Source organism: Colias eurytheme, chromosome 13, assembly GCF_061535395.1.
Source record: "Colias eurytheme isolate Ceu_HAF_F1 chromosome 13, ilColEury1 Martin Lab GWU primary, whole genome shotgun sequence".
Taxonomy (NCBI): Eukaryota; Metazoa; Arthropoda; class Insecta; order Lepidoptera; family Pieridae; genus Colias; species Colias eurytheme.
In genome coordinates, this window is record NC_142992.1 from 419,706 (window position 1) to 439,398 (window position 19,693).

Sequence of the window (19,693 nt, forward strand, 5' to 3'; positions counted from 1 at the left end):
CAATAGTGTCAGTTATACAGGGTGTCCCACTGTTGGTATACTAAGCTCAAAGGAGGTTATAGTTTTGCATACGCTGAGTACGTAAAAAATAATTAAAAAATTCCAGACGCACTTTTTTTTCAAATAGATGAATTCTTAAAACTCTATGTGTACACCCATAACAAGCGAGCCGCCCAACTTTGCCACCAGCACGTGAGCTATCGTTTAAGATTATGTTTTCATAGATAAAATGCTCATATTAGAGAAGCGGTATATGCCGGCTACGCGAAGCTAGAGAAGAAAACATGGATTTTCAGGAAAAATTTAGCAAAAAATTTTGGACGTAATTTTTTTTTTAAGTATTTTTTACGTGATCAGTGTATGCAAAACTACAAGTTCCTTCGCGCTTAGTATACCAATAGTGGGACACCCTGTATAATGGTAAAGAATAATGTATTGTTAAGAAACCTTATTTTTTAGGAGCTTTATTTTGTATCTTACATTATGTAATTTTTATTTCATAAGTTTTTGTACGACATTTTATAGAAAACGTTTTAACTTAAAAGGAAAACCTTTTCTTATAACAAGAATTACTATAAATTATAATAATTGCAAATAAACAGAAATGTTAATATACTTTTTAACCATTATTGAACTTTGTCATACTTACTAAAGCATTACAAATTGCTTAGTAAATTTGTTTTTGTCCTTGCAAAAATCGGTTAGTAAGGCAGCGCATAAACTTTCTATAACAAATTATTATTGAAGTGAAACTTCTTTATCGGGGTTGGAAAAAAATTGAGTGTAACAGTTTTTCGTTACGCGTGACATTTTTTCCGTTACGCGCCATCTTTTTCTTATCCCTACCACGCGTGATTCGACGTATTTCTGTAAAGTCGCATATAGTAAATTATTTTTTGAAAAATAAGGTCATAAAGAAGTTTCACTTCTTACGTGTGTACACTTGTATACGCACACATTTTTTATATTCTTATTTCTAATATTTCTAGGTGCGGCATCAGTAACTAAAGCGCTAAGTGAATACCTAGATTCCTTACTGGGTAAAGCCATATCTACACACTTGTATGAGTGGATGCCGATGGATTCCCCGCACTTAGCCAAATACCCGGATATCTTCGCTTTTAGCGTCATTATGGTGTTTTCTGGTAAGGAAATATGTTTTAAATTGGTCTTAGTTGAGTACAAAGGAATGCTATGAATAACGAATCTATACTAATTAGTGTCCGACCGAAACTGGTTTCCAGGCCGAAACCGAAACCGAAACCGAATGTTCGGCCGTGGCTTCAGTTTCGGCCGAAACCGAAACCGAAACCGAAACTCACGTGGTCAAGTATGAAATTTCTAAAAATACTGAACTTTGGTGCATTTTACCTATTATTTTGCCTTAATTAGGGCATGAAATGAAAACATAGTATATTAAATTTGTTGTAATCATTTATTTAATATAAAATAAAAAAATGATATTTTTCAAATATTAATAATAACAATTTTAATTTTTATTATTTTTTCAAATTAAGTTCTCAGTAAAATCAGTCATCTAAATCAAATCAGTAATTGTTACTGTTACTTTAAATACTTAAGGTCTAATTCACACGAGAGCTTTTTTAACGTCCGTTAAAAAAGCGTCCAAATAGAACAAATGCATTACCAAGTATATGTTCACACGTCAGCGCTTTTAAAGCGCGACGCTTTTTTATCGCGCAGTGTTGTATTTTCAACGCTCGGCGTTGGGCGTTAAATAAAATAGACCATAGGAAACTTCTTACTATTATTCAGACGAGCGCTAAAAAAGCGCCTTACCTCAGAGTAACAGCCAGTCGTTATACAGGTGGTATCGCCAAACGCATGTTGGTATCTTGAAGTTTTATTTGAGGCCCCACTATTTCCGACAATTCGTCAAAAGTTGCTATAGACATTCGAAAATAATTAAAAAAATTTCCGGGATATTGCCTTAACTCTTCGTAAAGTGTCACAAACTGCCCTTTTAAGTATCTCTGTTCATTCAGAGGATGTACCCAGAATGCCTTTTGTTTTCTTTTTCGTCTTTTAATAACACAAATCGCTAGTGCCATTAATTTAGCAGAAACCATTTCCACGTCCTACTGAAGCCAGAGACGAGACATGAGTGATTTTAAAGCGTTAGTATGAACAACCACAGAGAGAACGTTTAAAAAGCGCCAACGCCGGGTTATAACGCAACGCTTTTTTAACTCTCGTGTGAATTAGACCTAAGTTTTGGTATTTTGAGATCTTTCTCTTTATTAAAGAGTCTTTAATACTTTGGATTGGTATTTGTACTTAGAAGACTTTAGAAGAATAATCAGTCTCTTTTAGGTACCTCTTATATAAAAATAATAATTATTAATTACTATTACACCCAGTTCCAATCTCAACATAGATAATCAAAAATTGTTTCCACCAGCGTGGGTCAACCAACGTTTTGACAGCGTCCATCAAAGCGTTGCCGAGGAAAACGAAGTTAGGCGAGCGTGAACGTGTGTGAACTAAGTTCACTGAACTTGCGAAATAAGTTTCGGTTTCGGCAAAAGTTTCGGCCGATTTTGGCCGAAACCGAAACTGCGGCCGAAACTTGATTTTTGGCCGAAACTCGGCCGAAACCGAAACCGAAACCGAAAGTTCGGTCGGACACTAATACTAATATTATAAAGCTGAAGAGTTTGTTTGTTTGAACGCGCTAATCTCAGGAACTACTGGTCCGATTTGAAAAATTCTTTCGGTGTTAGATAGCCCATTTATCGAGGAAATTCATCACGCTAAGACCACCAAAAGGAGTGGAGCAATGCGGGTAACACTACAGGGCACAGCTAGTTTATTTATAAATTGTCATTGTGTTAAGTACTGCGTTTTGCTATTCGTCGTGTACGTAATCATAGTTTTTTTAAATTTATATATTCAACCTATTTTCCAAATTCGTTTCATAAATAATGATGTTACATTTTCAACACTGAGGGACAGTTTCCATTGAATTTATAATGTTAAAATAGATGTCGCAAAAATGTTTCAAGTTAACATTGAAAAAAAAATAACATTTTACTAAACATTTAAAAACATTTTACTAAAGGTTAAAATATATCCATTGACCTGAAAAATAATCAGATTTATTTGTAGGGTCTTAAAAACTTGGTTGTGTAATGCTTCAAAACTTGGTTGTGTTTTAATTTCCTTTTCAAATTTCGCTTTGATGTATTTAACCGCTTTAGTTTCTAGCAAATTTAGAATTATTTATATTCAAAAGGGAAGGTATGAAAGCAAATATTCAGGGCATAAAAACCATTTCGTTGAAGGCGAAATTGCTTTTTGTTAGTATCATATTAGTCAGGTATTGTTTATAATTTAAGGTTCAGAATTTCGGGAATTATTATAGCGTGAATGGATTTGAAAATACTTTCTCAGCTAAAACATAATTTTTTTCTGAGTAACGTAGGCAAGAAATATAGTTTATACTTTATTTATCTACTTATCTCGGGTCAGTATGGGCAGTTATATGATCTTATTTTTTTTTGTAGTTGCGCTCGCATTCGGTGTGAAAGAGTCGACGAAGTTCAACAATTTCTGCACGGGTGTCAATCTGTGTGTTGTGCTGTTTGTCATAATTTCTGGCTCTTTTAAAGGTAAGATATTTTTTATTATCTACAATATGTCTTAATAATGGATTTTTTATTATTATTGTTACTTCGAAGACAAAATTGTTTAATAATCTAAACTCGTAAAAAGTGTTTCTTAATATTTTTCAGATCATTAGAAATTAAATGATTCAATTTATAAGAAAAGTTAGCTTTCGTTTGAAACATAATTTTTTTTATACGAAATTCTACTTTATTATCAACGCAGTAAGGATCAAATTGCTTTGATTCTTATTTTTTATGTTCTAACGTTTTTCAGCGGACACAAAGAACTGGCGTATCCCCGCGTCAGAAGTGCCCAAGTCTCCTACGAAGGACTTTGGCACCGGGGGCTTCGCCCCTTACGGGCTCGCTGGCATCATTAGAGGGGCTGCGGTTTGCTTCTATGGTTTTATTGGTGAGTTTCGAGCTATTTGATACGAATAGAGAAATGTATGTATGTGTAGTAAAAAAAGTGTGTGTGCCGAGCACACGTGTCAGAAGTGAAACTTTTTTGGCAAGTTTCAAATACACCAAAATCGTCGCCTTACTTTATGACGTGATAGTATTGCTATGAATTTGAAATTTTACTCTCGACGCACGTAAAGTTTCACTTATAAATCGAAATAACTACTTTAGATACTAAATTTGACTTTCTCTTCCAATTACATGGTGAAAATGGAGATATTTAACATTCATTAATATTCTTCCATAATTAAAAAAAATGTGTGCGTGTACTAGTGTACACACGTAAGAAGTGAAACTTCTTTATGGCCTTATTTTTCAAAAAATAATTTACTATATGCAACTTTACAGAAGTACGTCGAATCAAAGATGGCGCGTAACGGAAAAATGTTACACTAAATTTTTTCCAACCCCGATAAAGAAGTTTCACTTCAAAAATTTAAATTTACTCTATTTAATAACCTAACCTCTATACCCAGGTTTCGACTGCGTAGCAACAGCCGGTGAGGAAGCCAGACGTCCACAGAAAAGCATCCCATTTGCGGTGGTGGCTTCACTTCTGATCGTCTTTCTGGCGTATTGTGGCGTTTCCTCTGTGCTTACACTCATGATGCCGTATTATATGCAGGTATGAAGAGCAAACATTCGAAAACGGTGTGAAATAATGCTAGGAATTGTAAAACTTATAAAAGTGAAGTCCCGTGTCCCCAAGTGGGGTAAGGGGCAGATGCATTATATTATGCATACATCTGTTTCACTGATCGATTTTCTTTAGGGACAAGTAGGTAGGCTAGCCTGTGTCCTGCCAGACCGAGACATTTTTTTTTCTTCGTCTCCACCGGGAATCGAACCCAGGACCACTTGGTTCTACGCTCATGCGTCAACCACTTATAGTACTGATTAAACAAATTAAGATGATAAATTAACAATCTATACAATAAAATAAATGACTAAAACCTATATGCGTGTACGACCTATAAGCCAGATCACGATTGTTTGTCTCACTGATATGGAAATTTATAAAACCGTTGTATAATTGAATTTGCTAAAAGTTTAAACGTCTTTAAAAAGGAGGACGTTCTCAGTTCGTTGTGATATATTTACACTAAGAATATAAAAAAAACGGCTATGGCTGCTCAAAACAAATCAAAAATAGTTTATTTATATCTTATATCCTCAAGTCACTTGTTAGGATATCGCTTCTATCGTTCCCGAAACAAAATGTCTGCGTTTCTGGTCTCTAACTCAACGCATTAAGGTTTCAATTCATTTCACAATGAAACGTGATTTTTAATATTGACACTTAATATACAGTAAATAAGGCTTAAATTATTTTGCAGGATGAAAAGGCACCTTTCCCCTTCGTGTACGATCAGCTCGGTTGGAGTTGGGCCAAGTATGCTGTTAGTGTTGGTGCTATTTGTGCTCTGTGTTCCAGGTAATATTAATCTATACTAAAATATACTAATATTATAAAGCTGAAGAGTTTGTTTGTTTGAACGTGCTAATCTCAGGAACTACTGGTGCAATTTGAAAAATTATTTCGGTCTTAGGTGGCCTATTTATCGAGGAAGGCTATAGACTATATATCATCACGCTAAGACCAACAGAAGCGGAGCTACGCGGGTGAAACCGCGGAGCGCAGCTAGTATATTGTAATAAGCTCATTTTCCTCCTCCTTCTGCATATAATCTTTCTAGTTCTTATATATTGTATATTTGTTTTTTACTACGTACACCATTGAAGTACTATGAAGAAATAGAATAACGATCGCCAATTAGCACCTTATTTCGTCACAGTTATGTTCAAAATCTATTGTATTGCTCATTTAAAAACTCTGCCTAAAACACACGCAGGCAGAATTTTATTTCCGGCAATTTAAACCGTGATTGTGAGTCTAGTTGTTTATAGTAATAAAAACCTTTCTATCTTAATATATATAAATCTCGTGTCACAATGTTTGTCCTCAATGGACTAAACCACTTAACCGATTATAATAAAATTCGCAAACCATGTGCAGTTCGATCCAACTTGTGAGATAGGATAGTTTAAACATGTAGGTACCACGGGCGAAGCCGGGGCGGACCACTAGTTTACATTGTGTATGTGGAAGTACGCCAATAATGTAAACCTTGCTTTTCTACATAATATATATGTGGAAGCAATTTTAAGAATAATATTGTTAAAATTGTTATAAGATGGGACTTATTTCTTGTATGAAGGTGGGCGTTGGCAACCGTGACACGCCTAATTTATGCTTTCATGCGTCATCGTAATTTAAGTCTATGTACATTTTGTTTTTTGTTCCAAATAAAGAATTTTTTATATGGTTTTGAAGGAAAATGTTACTATTTTCCCCCATTTTCCAGTCTTCTAGGTGCAGTGTTCCCCCTACCTCGTATAATATACGCGATGTCATCAGACGGGCTGCTTTTCCAATTCATGGGCAGAGTTAGTGAGAAATATCACACGCCGCTAGTTGGTACTGTTGTGGCTGGGCTTTTTACTGGTCAGTATTTATTCATTTAGTTAAAAGATATGTTTAACTCTAATGTAAACTTTTATTGGTGATATTTTTTGATTTTTATGTAAAAAGGGGTAAATTCTATCAATGGAGACGAAATTTTCGATTACATTTTTACAATTTTTTTCATGAATTAGTATTGACTAATTTTTTTAAAAACTGTACAGTGAAATCTTTTTAATTTATGAAGAAAAAAAAACCTAACGTGGATTTACTCGTGACCATGTTCGCAGTGAAGTTAAATGTCCGGAAAAATAATGAATAAATCGAGTTTAAAATTCTATTTAAAGTCTTTAATCCTATGCATAACTGTTGATCTAATGAATTAAAGTTAATTATATAATATGTATGTATGCAGGAACATTAGCGATGATATTCGAGTTGGAGCAGCTCATCCACATGATGTCCATCGGCACGCTGCTCGCTTACTCCATGGTGGCTTCCTGTGTTCTGCTGCTTAGGTAATAATGTTTGATATTTATTACTATTTGTTTGAAATAGAGTTAGGCAGTTGGTTAGAGTGTTAGAGTGTAGGGTGGTATAGGATTTGTTGTATGGTTCGGATATTTGTCAAACAAAGACAAATATGAGGGTAGTAATTATAACAGGTTTTTTTTAAGTTCTGTTTTTTTCATACGACCTTTTTTGTAATAATTTCTGTTTTCGCTTAAAATAATTAAGCTCTCAGTATACAATAAAACAATGGACAAAATATAATTATTTCTCCACTATCCTAGTCTTAATCTTAATCTTTAGAGTTATTTTTCTAAGGGCTGATTTTTCAATCCTTGGTTAAAACTTTAATATTATCGTGTACTACTTTATTGGACGGATAAGTTTTATCCAAGCATTGAAAAATCGGCCATAAATTTGGCCCTACGATTTTGGAAGTGAATACGCTGGATTCACTTTTGTGTCAATTTGTTCTATTATAATTGTTTTATTCCTTCCCAGATACGAGCGCAGTCAAAGTGTCCACCGTACACCAGAAGCACTAAACTTAAGTGCAAAAGCGTGGTGTCGACAATTGTTCAATTTGGATAATATCAACACGCCGAATAGACTCAGTTCTGCGTTGGTGGCCGTGCTGGTTACACTATATGGTAAGAATTTATTTTGACAGATTTTTTTTTGGTTGGTTGGTAGTGACCCTGCCTTCCAAGCCACTGGTCGTGGGTTCGATTCCCACCCGGGGCAAATATTTGTGTGATGAACATAGATGTTTGCTCTGTGTCTGGGTGTTAATTATCTATTTATGTATTTATTTAAAATTATATATGTATGTTTATGAGCCATCTGGTTTCCATAACACAAGCGAAAGCTTAGTATGGGATCAGACCGTGCCGTGTGTGAATATAGTCCCGAAATATTTATTTATTTATTATTTATTTAATTATAGTTGTACTAGCTTTCCACCAGCGGCTTCGCCCGCATTTTCAAAGAAAAACCTGCATAGTTCCCGTTCCCGTGGCATTTCCGGGATAATATATCCTATCCTATGTGTTATCCAAGTTAATTTATATGTGTGCTAAATTTCATTGTAATCGGTTCAATAGTATTTGCGTGAAAGAGTAACAAACATGCATACGTACACATACATCCATCCTCACAAACTTTCGCATTTATAATATTAGTAGGAAGTAGGATAGGATAGGATTAATATACTCAATAATAGACAAAACAACACGTTTCGCTTCCGCTGGCGTATAGATAGTATAGTATAAATGAAATCTTATTACTAAGACCTGTAAAAGATGAGATAGTGGGATATGAGTCGATACATACAGATTTTGAAACATACAAGTGAAGCTATAAAAGCTTGTTAAAAAAAATGGTTGTCAGTAAAGTCGGTTTACTGACGATAGTAGAACGTTGTCACGTTCTGATTGTGCTTCTTTGTCGCTCGTTCCGCGCTCTCGCTTGCACTTCAAGCCTTACATGGAACGCCTCAGAGCGAGGTAACGCCGCATGAATCATGTTTTTTCGTGCGTGCAGCCGGCTCTATCGAATTATAAGACGTTGTCACGACAAAAGAAATTTAAAAATGAACCGTATTTCTATGTCCCTAAAGTCCACAATTCCCTGCATTTCTTATACCTTAATTCATCAATCATTCCCAGGTGTATGGTGTTTCATAATGATGGGCAGCATCAACTCCCACGGCGACGCTATACTTCGTGGTGAAGTGGGGCCCACAGCCGCGGTGGTGGTGGGTTCGATTCTCGTCGTGAGCACGCTGTATGCGTTGTCAAGGCAACCGGTGTCAGAGAAGAAGTTGGCGTTTTCGGTAAGTTTGTTGTTTTAAGAAAGAAAGAATGAAAACACTTGTTTAATATTGGACATAGCCTCAAATGAATAGTGCGAAATAATAAAAATAAAAAATACTTGTATGTGACAAGTGTGTAGATAATATATGTAATTAGCGTAGGTTTATTTTTGAAGTGAAACTTCTATCGGGGTTGGAAAAAAATTTAGTGTAACATTTTTTCGTTACGCGTGACATTTTTCCGTTACGCGTCATCTTTTTCTTATTCCTACCACGCGTGATTCGACGTATTACTTTAAAGTTGCATATATTAAATTATTTTTTGAAAAATAAGGTCATAAAAAAGTTTCACTTCTTACGTGTGTACACTAGTACACGCACACATTTTTATTTTATTTATTTCTGTATTATAAACGTCTAAGATGTTATTTAAGAGCAGTTGGGGCAGTTTTTGGTGCAGTATATTTATTATTTTTAACTAGGTAACCGTTTAGAAATATACTGAAAGCAGTACTAGTCTTTGGGCAATGCTCAAATTATTACCCTTATTTTCTGAAAAATTAAATTTATATATTGATCTATTACAATAACGTGTCTTGCGTATGAATTGTAAATTACAGAATCGCAATTTTTTACCAGTTCGAAGTTTTTGATTTAAATTGTTACAAACAAACAAATCTTTTTATAATGTTATTATAGATAAATAAATAAATAAACGTGTAGGTCCCCCTGGTGCCGTGGTTGCCGGGTCTCAGCATACTGATCAACGTGTACCTCATGCTGAACCTGGACTACATGACGTGGGTTCGATTCGCGGTCTGGATAGCAGCTGGTGAGTAGCTTATATATTAACTAGCGGTCCGCCCCGGCTTCGCCCGTGGTACCTACATGTTTAAACTATCCTATCTCTCAAGTTGGATCGAACTGCACATGGTGTGCGAATTTTATTATAATCGGTTAAGTGGTTTTGGAGTCCATTGAGGACAAACATTGTGACACGAGATTTAAATACATATTTTAAGAAAGAAAAGATTATGCTTGGAAATTGATTTTTATTACTATAGATTTAAGATAGCAAATTGATTTTTATTACTTTAGATTTAAGATAGCATCAGCTGAAACACTTGTTCCTTTGCTAGTACTGCCATGAAAAATCAAACATATAAAATTCTCGTGACACAATGTTCGTTCCCATACTCCTCTGAAACGGTTTGACCGATTCTCATGTAATTTTATGTGCACATCGGGTAAGATTGAGAATCGGTTAACATCTATTTTTCATACCACTAAGTGATAAGAGTAAGGCAAAACAATGTTTACTGGGACAGCTAGTCACATATAAATAACTTGGTTATTTTGCATACTTTAGCAATATTGCAATTTTGTTTTTATAATACTAGTCATGTAATATATGGCAATTTTTAAGAGGTATATTACTCAGAATAATTACACGTCATTATGAGTAAAAATGTAATTAAGTCTAGTGTAATGTAAACTTTTTTTGTGCTATAGCTTTACATACGATGACGTTAAACGTTGATGTTAATCACCCTTTTTCAGGGTTAACGTATATTAAAATTATAGTTAGATCATTGGTAATTTACGCTTAATTAAAAGAATTTATCCATCGCTTTAAACAATTCGGGATACAGATACTTGTCCATGTTTTTGCCCCACACGAAGTCCAAATGATTCATCTTGGATCTCTCCAATACTGTGTACTCCACGACGTTGGGTAGTTGAACACGTAACGTCGCTACGTCTTCTAAAGGCGAGAATTTATCGTTCTGCCCACATAGCAACACTATTGGCATCGTCACTTTACTCAAATCGTAGTCCGGAGGCATATCCGACCCGTATATTTCTAAGTTCTCTGACGGCCCATAGTCATACTGAGAGAAACTCCTCCGTCTACTCACTTGAGCGAAATGATAGAAGTTCTTCGATGAAGAACTCTGGGGAAACCGTTTCATCGCCTTATAGTGGAAGACAGGACCGTATTCCTCTATGTCGAAACCCGCTATGGGAAATAACACCCCAAAAGCGCATATAAAATATCCAATAAGAGGCTTCAAACATATCGACTTGATGATTTTGCCACTTGGCGTGTTGCCCAGAACTTCGTACAAGCCTAGTTTTGTCGCCGCAGCGTACAACTGTGGAGCGATTTTGATAAATGTGGACAGTGGTGGTTCCAAATGATTCAAGTATGCGACCGGAGCCATCGCAACCAACGCGTTCACTTTCTCGTTATACTCGGGCCTCAGTGACCCCATAATGAAAAACATCGCAGTGCCCTGCGAGATTCCTATCGCGTTTAGTTTCTTTTCGCCAGTCTTCTCTAGAACTGTGTCAATAAACGCTGGCAGGTCGTAGTAACCGTGTTCGTGGAAGGAGAAATCCCAAAAAGCTTCGGCGTCCTTGTCGGGGTCCAGTTTGATGTGGTTTCTCGAGTACGCGTTGCCTCGACAGTCGCCCATCCACAAGTCGTGGCCTAGATCAGCCAAAGTTACGCCCAAGGAAATTTCGCCTCTCGTAAACCAGGATTCCGTGGAGTCTGCCAACGCGTGGATCATGAGAATTGGCCGACCTTTCCCAGGAATATGGTGGATCGTTAAAACGTAACCATCTTCGGTGGTCACCTTGTGTTCTTCCACCTTGTAGCCGTATTTGGCCGCTAGTTCCGTAGTGTTTAATTTCACATCGTCGAATAAGAATCTAGCGTTCCGTTCGGCGCTCGCTGTGTTAACTGTTATTAGCACAGATAAAGTCGCCCATATACTGAGGCACTTAGCGTTCAGGAAATAAATATGCGTACCCATAGCGTGATACTGATGGCTCAATTAGTACGTAATCATTTATATGCGACGTTAGAACAATAAAATGTTAACGATTTTATAATATCCGATCGATTGAAGGAAAATGTATTCAATTTATTTTAATGAAATTACATTGTAGGGATGGTTTAATATGCCATTGCACCCGCATCGATGTGTATGCAGAAATTTTATAAGATATTTCCTGTAGAGAAAACTAACTTTTTTCTGCGAGTCGCGACGTTTTTTTTTCTTTAATACTATTTTGAAAAAAGGTAATTTACATACCAATTATATGAAAAAACACATCGTACGATCGTGTGTTGTAAAGACGTCGTATTACTTAATTAAACAACAATTTAACAGGCTGCCTGTTGGATCAGGTTAACGAGCTAGATAGCGTTGAAATGCGTTTATAATCTTGTGGCTAATTTTCGGCGTTTGAATAAAACTGTACGAACAAACACTCACATATATTTATTTAAGTTAATTATAGATTACAAAGCGAATAAAAATCCAATCCAATAAATTCCTTAAATTTATTAAGAAACCAAAAATATAAAAGGGAATTGCACATTTAAGAATATAACTAGACCAATACATACTCAGTATTTTAAAATTGAGTCATCAAAAATATTTTTCCATAATATCGAATATTTGCGGATATAGGTATTCATAATTAGTCCTTCCCCACGTAAGGTCAACATGACTAGTTATTGCCCTCTCTAAAACGGTGTACTTTATGAGGTTTGGTAATGCCTCTCGCAATTTAGCTACATCCGCCAAAGTCGACAGCTTATCATTTTTAGCGCATATCAGCGCTACAGGCATCGACACTTTGCTCAAATCGAAGTCTGGCGGCAACTCCGTCCCATAATGTTTAAAATTTTCCTCTTTGCCATAATCAAACTGCGAGAAACTATCCCGTGAACTCACTTGTGCATAATGATAAAGATCCTTTAAAGGTGTACTCGCTGGAAACGTTTGGAAGAGTTCATAGTGAAACGAATACTCATATTCTGAAGGGTCAAAACCAACTATTGGGAAAAGGAATCCATCCGCACACGTAGGGTAGCCAATGACTGGCTGCAAACATACAGCACGCAAGGCTTTACCCGTTAAAGAGTCACCGAAAACTTCGTACTGTTTTAGTTTCATCCCCTCTCCGTAGATTATCGGTCCAGCAGCAATGATTGTCGAAAGAGGCTGTGGGACGTTTGTGAGGTATGCTATCGGCGCTAGCGCTATAAACGCGTTCACTTTATCATTATACTCGGTTCTCATTGAACCCATCACGAAGAATATTGTTGTACCTTGCGAGTGTCCTATTGCATTCAGCTTCTCATAGCCCGTTTCTTGCAGAACGTAATCAATTAATGCAGGAAGGTCGTAGTTACCGATTTCAGTGAAGGTGAAGTTCCAAAATTGTTCAGCGTCGTTATCTGGGTCTAAAGACACGTGTCTCCTGGAGTACTTGTTGCCTCGACAATCTCCTATCCAAATGTCGTGGCCCATTTCTGCAAGCGTAATTCCCAACGATGTGTTGCCCCTTATTAGCCAAGTTTCGCTGGTGTCTGCTATGCCATGCATCAAGAGAATAGGCATGCCTTCGCCAGGGAGATGGTGCAAGGTCAGGATGTATCCATCTTCTGTTGTAACATTATGCTCCTCCGATGGATGGTCGAATTTTGCAGCCATTTCAGGTGCACTGAGTTTAGTATCAGATGTGATATCAGGTATAATATCCTGAATAATACCAGAAATGGTATCAGGAATAATATCAGCAATGATATCCAGAGTGGTCACATTACTTATAACAGCACTTATAATAAACATTTGATAAATGCGTTTGGTTTTCTGGGAGATACATTTTTTGGTAACCATTTTAGTTTTACTATTATAAGAATTAAGATATGTCTACTTTACTTGGCTAGATCGATCAGAAACTATTTCAATTTTGGTTTGTACAGTTGGTTTTATTACGCACTTTTTAGTAGATAATATTATTTAATTAACGTTAAGTACACAAAACTTTTTCTATTATGAATTTAAGTTTGTTTTATTTGATAGTCAAACAAGTATTGTGATGGCGATTAAGTGAAAACGAATAAGATAAATTCACTAAATTGCGTGTTGTATATAAATAAAGAAAATAATTAAAAAAAAATGAACAAAAACTAATTATAATGTTTTAGATAATTATTTTTTTTTTTCTTTTTTCATTATCTAATTTTAATTGGTTAGCTAGATCGATTTGAGTTCCAAAGAATAGATGTACTCAAAATAAAAAGGTAGCTTATTTAGCTATTTATTATATGAAAAAGGTATAGTTTTAATAAAAAAGTGTATAGCAAACTATAGTCGAGCCAATTCATGACCGTTCCCAATATTCACACTACGGTTATAGATAGACAGCTATCTCCAATAGCTAGTAAGGTTCTATCTATCGTAAGATAGATACGATATTGGGAACGGCCATTATTGGCTGTCAGCTGTCAAAACGTTATTGGGACGCTTAAATCGAAAAATTCAAAGAGAAAAATATACCTCTTGTACGAATGCAAAACCGTGGAAATATACCTCTGTCCGTCCGTCTGTAGCCAGGCTGTATCTCAAGAACCGCGATAGTAGGATATTTGAATCAGGGATACGTTTTTCCGCTGCCGCTTTTACAACAAATACTAAAAATATGAGTAAAACAAATATTAAAGGAGGCCATATAATAAAGTCGAAACGATTTTATATAAATTTATAAAGAACTAGCAAACCCGGCGAACTCCGTTTCGCCACCAGAGACACCTTTTCTTTGTTATAAACCTCACGGAGCCCGAGACCTTTCCACCGAAATCGGTTCGTGCGTTCTGGAGTTATAGCGTCAGGAAGTAAAACCCGACTTATTTTTATATACGTAGATAGAAAAAAATCGATCACGAGGCGGGACTTGAACCCGCATCCTTTCGCGCCATTCCGGGGCGGATGCCTGACCAATTCAGCCACTCGTGACCCGCCAGAGCAATCGAATTTATTCTATTCCTTCAGTTTAATGTGTCTAAGGGTCACACCGCGCGCCATCTATTGAGATGATTAACAACCATCTCAACCAATATGAAACACTTTTCAGTGAATACAATGTTGTAGCGATTTTTTTCTATTCTTTATAATTTTATATTTATAAACCATTTGAATGCCAAAACAAAAAAAATAAAACCAAAATTATCAATTTCAATCGAAATGATTTTTTTCTCGATATTGATAACGGCTACACATAGACACAGAAACGGGATAAATTAAAAAAATATATCACTATACCACAATAATGCGATTCATAGTGTTCATTTGAAGAAAAAATCATTTATTTGTACGGAACCCTTAGTGTCGCGAGTCCGACTGGCACTTAAACTATTTTTGTTCTATTGATCTAATGTTTATCAAATTCCATGAGTATGTTTACATTATGTCGATGAGCATGTCACCAGCTGTATCGAGTCTGTTACAAATCCAATAAAAAAATATGTTCTTCTATTTTCAAGGTGACTATTACGAGTAGGTGATAGAGATTGTAATGACACAAATAGTTAAAAATTCATTTGTGTACAGTTATACGATTTTACAGTAGAATTCCTATTAAAGAGTCGAATAATGCTACATTTAAATTTTGTATAAAACATGTGTAGTACATTCACAGAGCCGATTATAGGATTAATGAGTATATGAGAGATGAAAAGTTGTCGCGTAAGAACCACTGGACAAGTATCCCACTGTCCTTTAATTTTACAAAATAATGATGCCAAAGAGCATTGGCATCATTATTTTGTTAAATTAAAGTGCAATATTGGGCAAGCAACTATGGAGTTTCTTGCCGGTGGTATATGTTAAAAATATGATATGACGATTAAAAAGTGCTTCTAGAACAGGTCTAATTTGATAAAAAAATGTTTGAGTTTATTTTATTAAATTAAATTGGCTCGTGTTTTATTCATGAAAAATTTTAAATAACTAACTATAACATAAATATGTTGTATTTAATTAATCAGTTTCATATTGTTGTGGAAAAAGCTTTATTTTATACTCCACGATCAGTATTTTTTTAATATGTACACTATTAAAAATATTTTTCGATAATATTAAATATTATCGGATATAAATATTTGTAATTCGTTCTTCCCCATAAAAAATCATTGTGATTACATTTTCTCCTCTCTACCACGGTGTACTGAATAACGTTCGGTAATGCTGGTCGCAGTTTAGCTACATCCGCCAAAGTCGACAGCTTATCATTTTTACCGGATATCAGTGCTACAGGCAATGTCACTTTGCTCAAATCGAAGTCTGGAGGCAACTCAGTCCCATAGCGTTTCAAATTTTCCTCTTTTCCATAGTCAAAATGCGAGAATCTATTCCGTGAACTCACTTGTGCGTAATGATAAAGATTTTTTACTGAAATGCTTGCTGGAAATGTTTGGAAGGCTTCGTAGTGAAATGAGTACTCGTATTCTGCAGCGTCATAACCAGTTATTGGGAAAAGTAATCCAAACGCACATGTAGGGTAGCCAATGACTGGCTTCAAACACAGGGAACGTATTGTTTTACCCGATAAAGAGTCACCGAAAACCTCGTACAGACGTAGTTTCATAACTCCATTATAGATAATGGGTGCAGCAGCAATGATTGTCGAAAGAGGCTGTGGGACGTTTGTGAGGTAAGCTATCGGCGCTAGCGCTATAAACGCGTTCACTTTATCATTATACTCGGTTCTCATTGAACCCATCACGAAGAATATTGTTGTACCTTGCGAGTGTCCTATTGCATTCAGCTTCTCATAGCCCGTTTCTTGCAGAACGTAATCAATTAATGCAGGAAGATCGTAGTAGCCGATTTCGGTAAAGGTGAAGTTCCAGAACTGTTCAGCGTCGTTATCTGGGTCTAAAGACACATGTCTCCTGGAGTACTTGTTGCCTCGACAATCTCCTATCCAAATGTCGTGTCCCATTTCTGCGAGTGTGATTCCCAACGACGTGTTGCCTCTTATCAGCCAACCCTCGCTGGTGTCTGGTAGACCATGCATCAAGAGAATAGGCATGCCTTTACCAGGAAGATGATGCAAGGCTAGCATGTATCCATCTTCTGTTGTAACCACGTGTTCCTCCGCTGGATGACCAAATTTTGCAGCCATTTCCAGAATACTGAGTTTTCCTGTATTTGTTAATATATGAGGAATAATATCCAGAGAAGTCACATTGCTTATAGCGGCATTTATGATAAGCATTTGATAAATTATAAGTTTCGCTTTCGCGGAAATAAATTTTTCGGTAACCATTTTTGTTCCACTGCGTTAAGAATAATAAAATGTCTTCTTCTGTGGTAAGAGCGATTCTGAACTGTATTAGTTTTTGTTTTTTTATTTATTAATTACTTTTATATTTGTGATTCAAAATATTCTATGAAATATTATTTAATACTAAACAATTATTCGATCGTCACATATAGTGATGGCACTAAAATGAAGCAATAGTTAAAAACACGCGTGTTTCATTAATGTGTTTGTTAATGACTTTTTATCTTCATTTCAATTACCTATCCTTAATTAGTTTGGTAATAAAGGATCGATTTAAGTGACATCTAAATTATAAGCGATTCATGAATAATTCGTAAAAATAAAAACATAAATTTACTAACAATAAATAACTTATATAACGTGATACATTTTCTATTTTTATCGTCAAAATGGCACTATAGTTAAGCGAGATATTGATTGGCCATATTGACAACATTAGCCGTTCAGCCCCCCTAGACAAGTGGCTTTCTATTAGCGTTAAGTTCAATAGAATAGATCATGAATGTATGAGATTGACGTAATCAATCGTCGTCGTCGTCGTAATCAAACGTCAATTTACTATTTTAATTTTTTATCATTTGTCCAAGATTAAATTAAATTTCTGTAGTAGTAAAACAACAACAGATGGCGTTGTATATGAATACACAAATATATTCATAGTATTAAATTAAAAACTAATATTCAATGTGTTCAGAGAACTTCTGTGATAAAAAAATATATGCAAAATAGGAATGTTACCTATGAGCTATAATTGAAAGTATTGAAGTTTTTTCGCACTGAAATTTCTAATGTGTATTACAGAACGTATGTGTGATGGAATGACTGTTTCCAAAACACGATTGGAAAAATTTTGCTCGATAAAAAAAATCCTGAAGTTACCTCTAAAATACCATGTAAATGCTCATTACAACCGTATTTTACCACAATAAGTCATATAAAATCAAATACATAGGTACCTTCACATTACCTTCTCGATTTCGTGATTGTTATAGATTTAGAAAATACTAAATATTTTCATTCACTTTTTGATAAAAATGTGAATGGCGCTTACGATTTTTAGTTTCAAACACGTTGATTCCATACTAAACGCGGACCCCCTCACCCCTCACCTAAGGCGCGAATAGCTGAATTTTCGCTGACCGCCTAACCCCTCTTAAGGCACACGGGGCTTACCGTGACCCCTTAAACCAGTTCTTATTGCAGTGTAGCAAGATCTGATCTTCATGATACGTTATAGTAATTGAAGGCAGTGGAGATGATGTCGGAGGCGAATAGGGAGCCACTTGAGGCGTCTGCGATAGATAGAGACATGGTCGAATTTGCGAAAGCCGAATACAAAACGAATTAAAAGAGAGGTCCACGATCAGTATTTTTTAATACATCAATAAAAATATTTTTCGATAATATTAAATATTAACGGATATAAATATTTGTAATTCGTTCTTCCCCATATAAAATCATTGTGATTACATTTTCTCCTCTCTACCACGGAGTACTGAATAACGTTCGGTAATGCTGGTCGCAGTTTAGCTACATCCTCTAAAGTCGACACCTTATCATTTTTACCGGATATCAGCGCTACAGGCAATGTCACTTTGCTCAAATCGAAGTCTGGAGGCAACTCAGTCCCATAGCGTTTCAAATTTTCCTCTTTTCCATAATCAAACTGCGAGAAACTATCCCGTGATCTCACTTGGGCGTAATGATAAAGATTCTTTACTGAAATGCTTGCTGGAAATGTTTGGAAGGCTTCGTAGTGAAATGAGTACTCGTATTCTGCAGCGTCGTAACCATTTATTGGGAAAAGTAATCCAAACGCACATGTAGGGTAGCCAATTACTGGCTTCAAACACAGGGAACGTATTGTTTTACCCGATAAAGAGTCACCGAAAACCTCGTACTGACGTAGTTTCATAGCTCCATTATAGAAAATGGGTGCAGCAGCAATGAGCGTCGAAAGAGGTGGTGGAATATTTGTGAGATATACTATCGGTGCTAAGGCAATTAAAGCGTTCACTTTATCATTATACTCGGTTCTCATTGAACCCAACACGAAGAATATTGTTGAACCTTGCGAGTGTCCTATTGCATTCAGCTTCTCATAGCCCGTTTCTTGCAGAACGTAATCAATTAATGCAGGAAGGTCGTAGTAGCCGATTTCGGTGAAGGTGAAGTTCCAGAACTGTTCAGCGTCGTTATCTGGGTCTAAAGACACGTGTCTCCTGGAGTACTTGTTGCCTCGACAATCTCCTATCCAAATGTCGTGTCCCATTTCTGCGAGTGTGATTCCCAAAGATGTGTTGCCTCTTATCAGCCAATCCTCGCTGGTGTCTGGTAGACCATGCATGAAGAGAATAGGCATACCTTTACCAGGGAGATGATGCAAGGCTAGCATGTATCCATCTTCTGTTGTAACCACGTGTTCCTCCGATGGATGGCCGAATTTTGCAGCCATTTCAGGTGAACTGAGTTTTCCGGTATTTGTTAATATATGAGGAATGATATCCTGAGTGGTCACATTGCTTATAGCAGCGTTTATAAAAAGCATTTGATAAATACGTTTCGTTTTCTCGGAAATACTTTTTTTGGTAACCATTTTTGTTCCACTGCGATAAGAATAATAATAATATGTCTTCTTCTATGGCAAGATCGATCCGAAACTGT

The 19,693-nt window shown here is 36.0% G+C and overlaps 5 protein-coding genes across 5 annotated transcripts in view; 1 reads left to right on the forward strand and 4 right to left on the reverse strand.

Moving 5' to 3' along the window:
* The window catches only part of LOC149903175 (cationic amino acid transporter 2-like), a 33,256-nt gene that overhangs the window by 4,720 nt on the left and 8,843 nt on the right, over positions 1 to 19,693 (forward strand). The window contains exons 4-13 of the mRNA XM_090108760.1: positions 990 to 1,145; positions 3,528 to 3,632; positions 3,904 to 4,041; positions 4,568 to 4,716; positions 5,429 to 5,526; positions 6,458 to 6,597; positions 6,971 to 7,073; positions 7,567 to 7,715; positions 8,733 to 8,899; positions 9,602 to 9,710. Coding sequence (XP_089964886.1) covers positions 990 to 1,145; positions 3,528 to 3,632; positions 3,904 to 4,041; positions 4,568 to 4,716; positions 5,429 to 5,526; positions 6,458 to 6,597; positions 6,971 to 7,073; positions 7,567 to 7,715; positions 8,733 to 8,899; positions 9,602 to 9,710 — 1,314 coding nt within the window. The remainder of the gene's footprint in view (positions 1 to 989; positions 1,146 to 3,527; positions 3,633 to 3,903; positions 4,042 to 4,567; positions 4,717 to 5,428; positions 5,527 to 6,457; positions 6,598 to 6,970; positions 7,074 to 7,566; positions 7,716 to 8,732; positions 8,900 to 9,601; positions 9,711 to 19,693) is intronic.
* Positions 10,341 to 11,700, reverse strand: LOC149903176 (lipase 1-like). The gene has a single exon (XM_090108870.1). The coding sequence runs from the start codon at positions 11,698 to 11,700 to the stop codon at positions 10,489 to 10,491; it is 1,212 nt and encodes a 403-aa protein (XP_089964996.1). The 3' UTR covers positions 10,341 to 10,488.
* Positions 12,204 to 13,632, reverse strand: LOC149903177 (lipase 1-like). The gene has a single exon (XM_090109078.1). It carries the CDS (start codon positions 13,576 to 13,578, stop codon positions 12,322 to 12,324), a length of 1,257 nt encoding a protein of 418 aa, XP_089965204.1. The 5' UTR covers positions 13,579 to 13,632; the 3' UTR covers positions 12,204 to 12,321.
* Positions 15,698 to 17,167, reverse strand: LOC149903178 (lipase 1-like). Its single transcript, XM_090109125.1, has one exon. It carries the CDS (start codon positions 17,009 to 17,011, stop codon positions 15,797 to 15,799), a length of 1,215 nt encoding a protein of 404 aa, XP_089965251.1. The 5' UTR covers positions 17,012 to 17,167; the 3' UTR covers positions 15,698 to 15,796.
* On the reverse strand, positions 18,411 to 19,625 carry LOC149903179 (lipase 1-like). The gene has a single exon (XM_090108480.1). The coding sequence runs from the start codon at positions 19,623 to 19,625 to the stop codon at positions 18,411 to 18,413; it is 1,215 nt and encodes a 404-aa protein (XP_089964606.1).

Bases quoted from the DNA above. Each gene is read 5' to 3' on its own strand.
- LOC149903176 (XM_090108870.1), bottom strand. From the start codon at position 11,700: ATGGGTACGCATATTTATTTCCTGAACGCTAAGTGCCTCAGTATATGG.
- LOC149903177 (XM_090109078.1), bottom strand. From the start codon at position 13,578: ATGGTTACCAAAAAATGTATCTCCCAGAAAACCAAACGCATTTATCAA.
- LOC149903178 (XM_090109125.1), bottom strand. From the start codon at position 17,011: ATGGTTACCGAAAAATTTATTTCCGCGAAAGCGAAACTTATAATTTAT.
- LOC149903179 (XM_090108480.1), bottom strand. From the start codon at position 19,625: ATGGTTACCAAAAAAAGTATTTCCGAGAAAACGAAACGTATTTATCAA.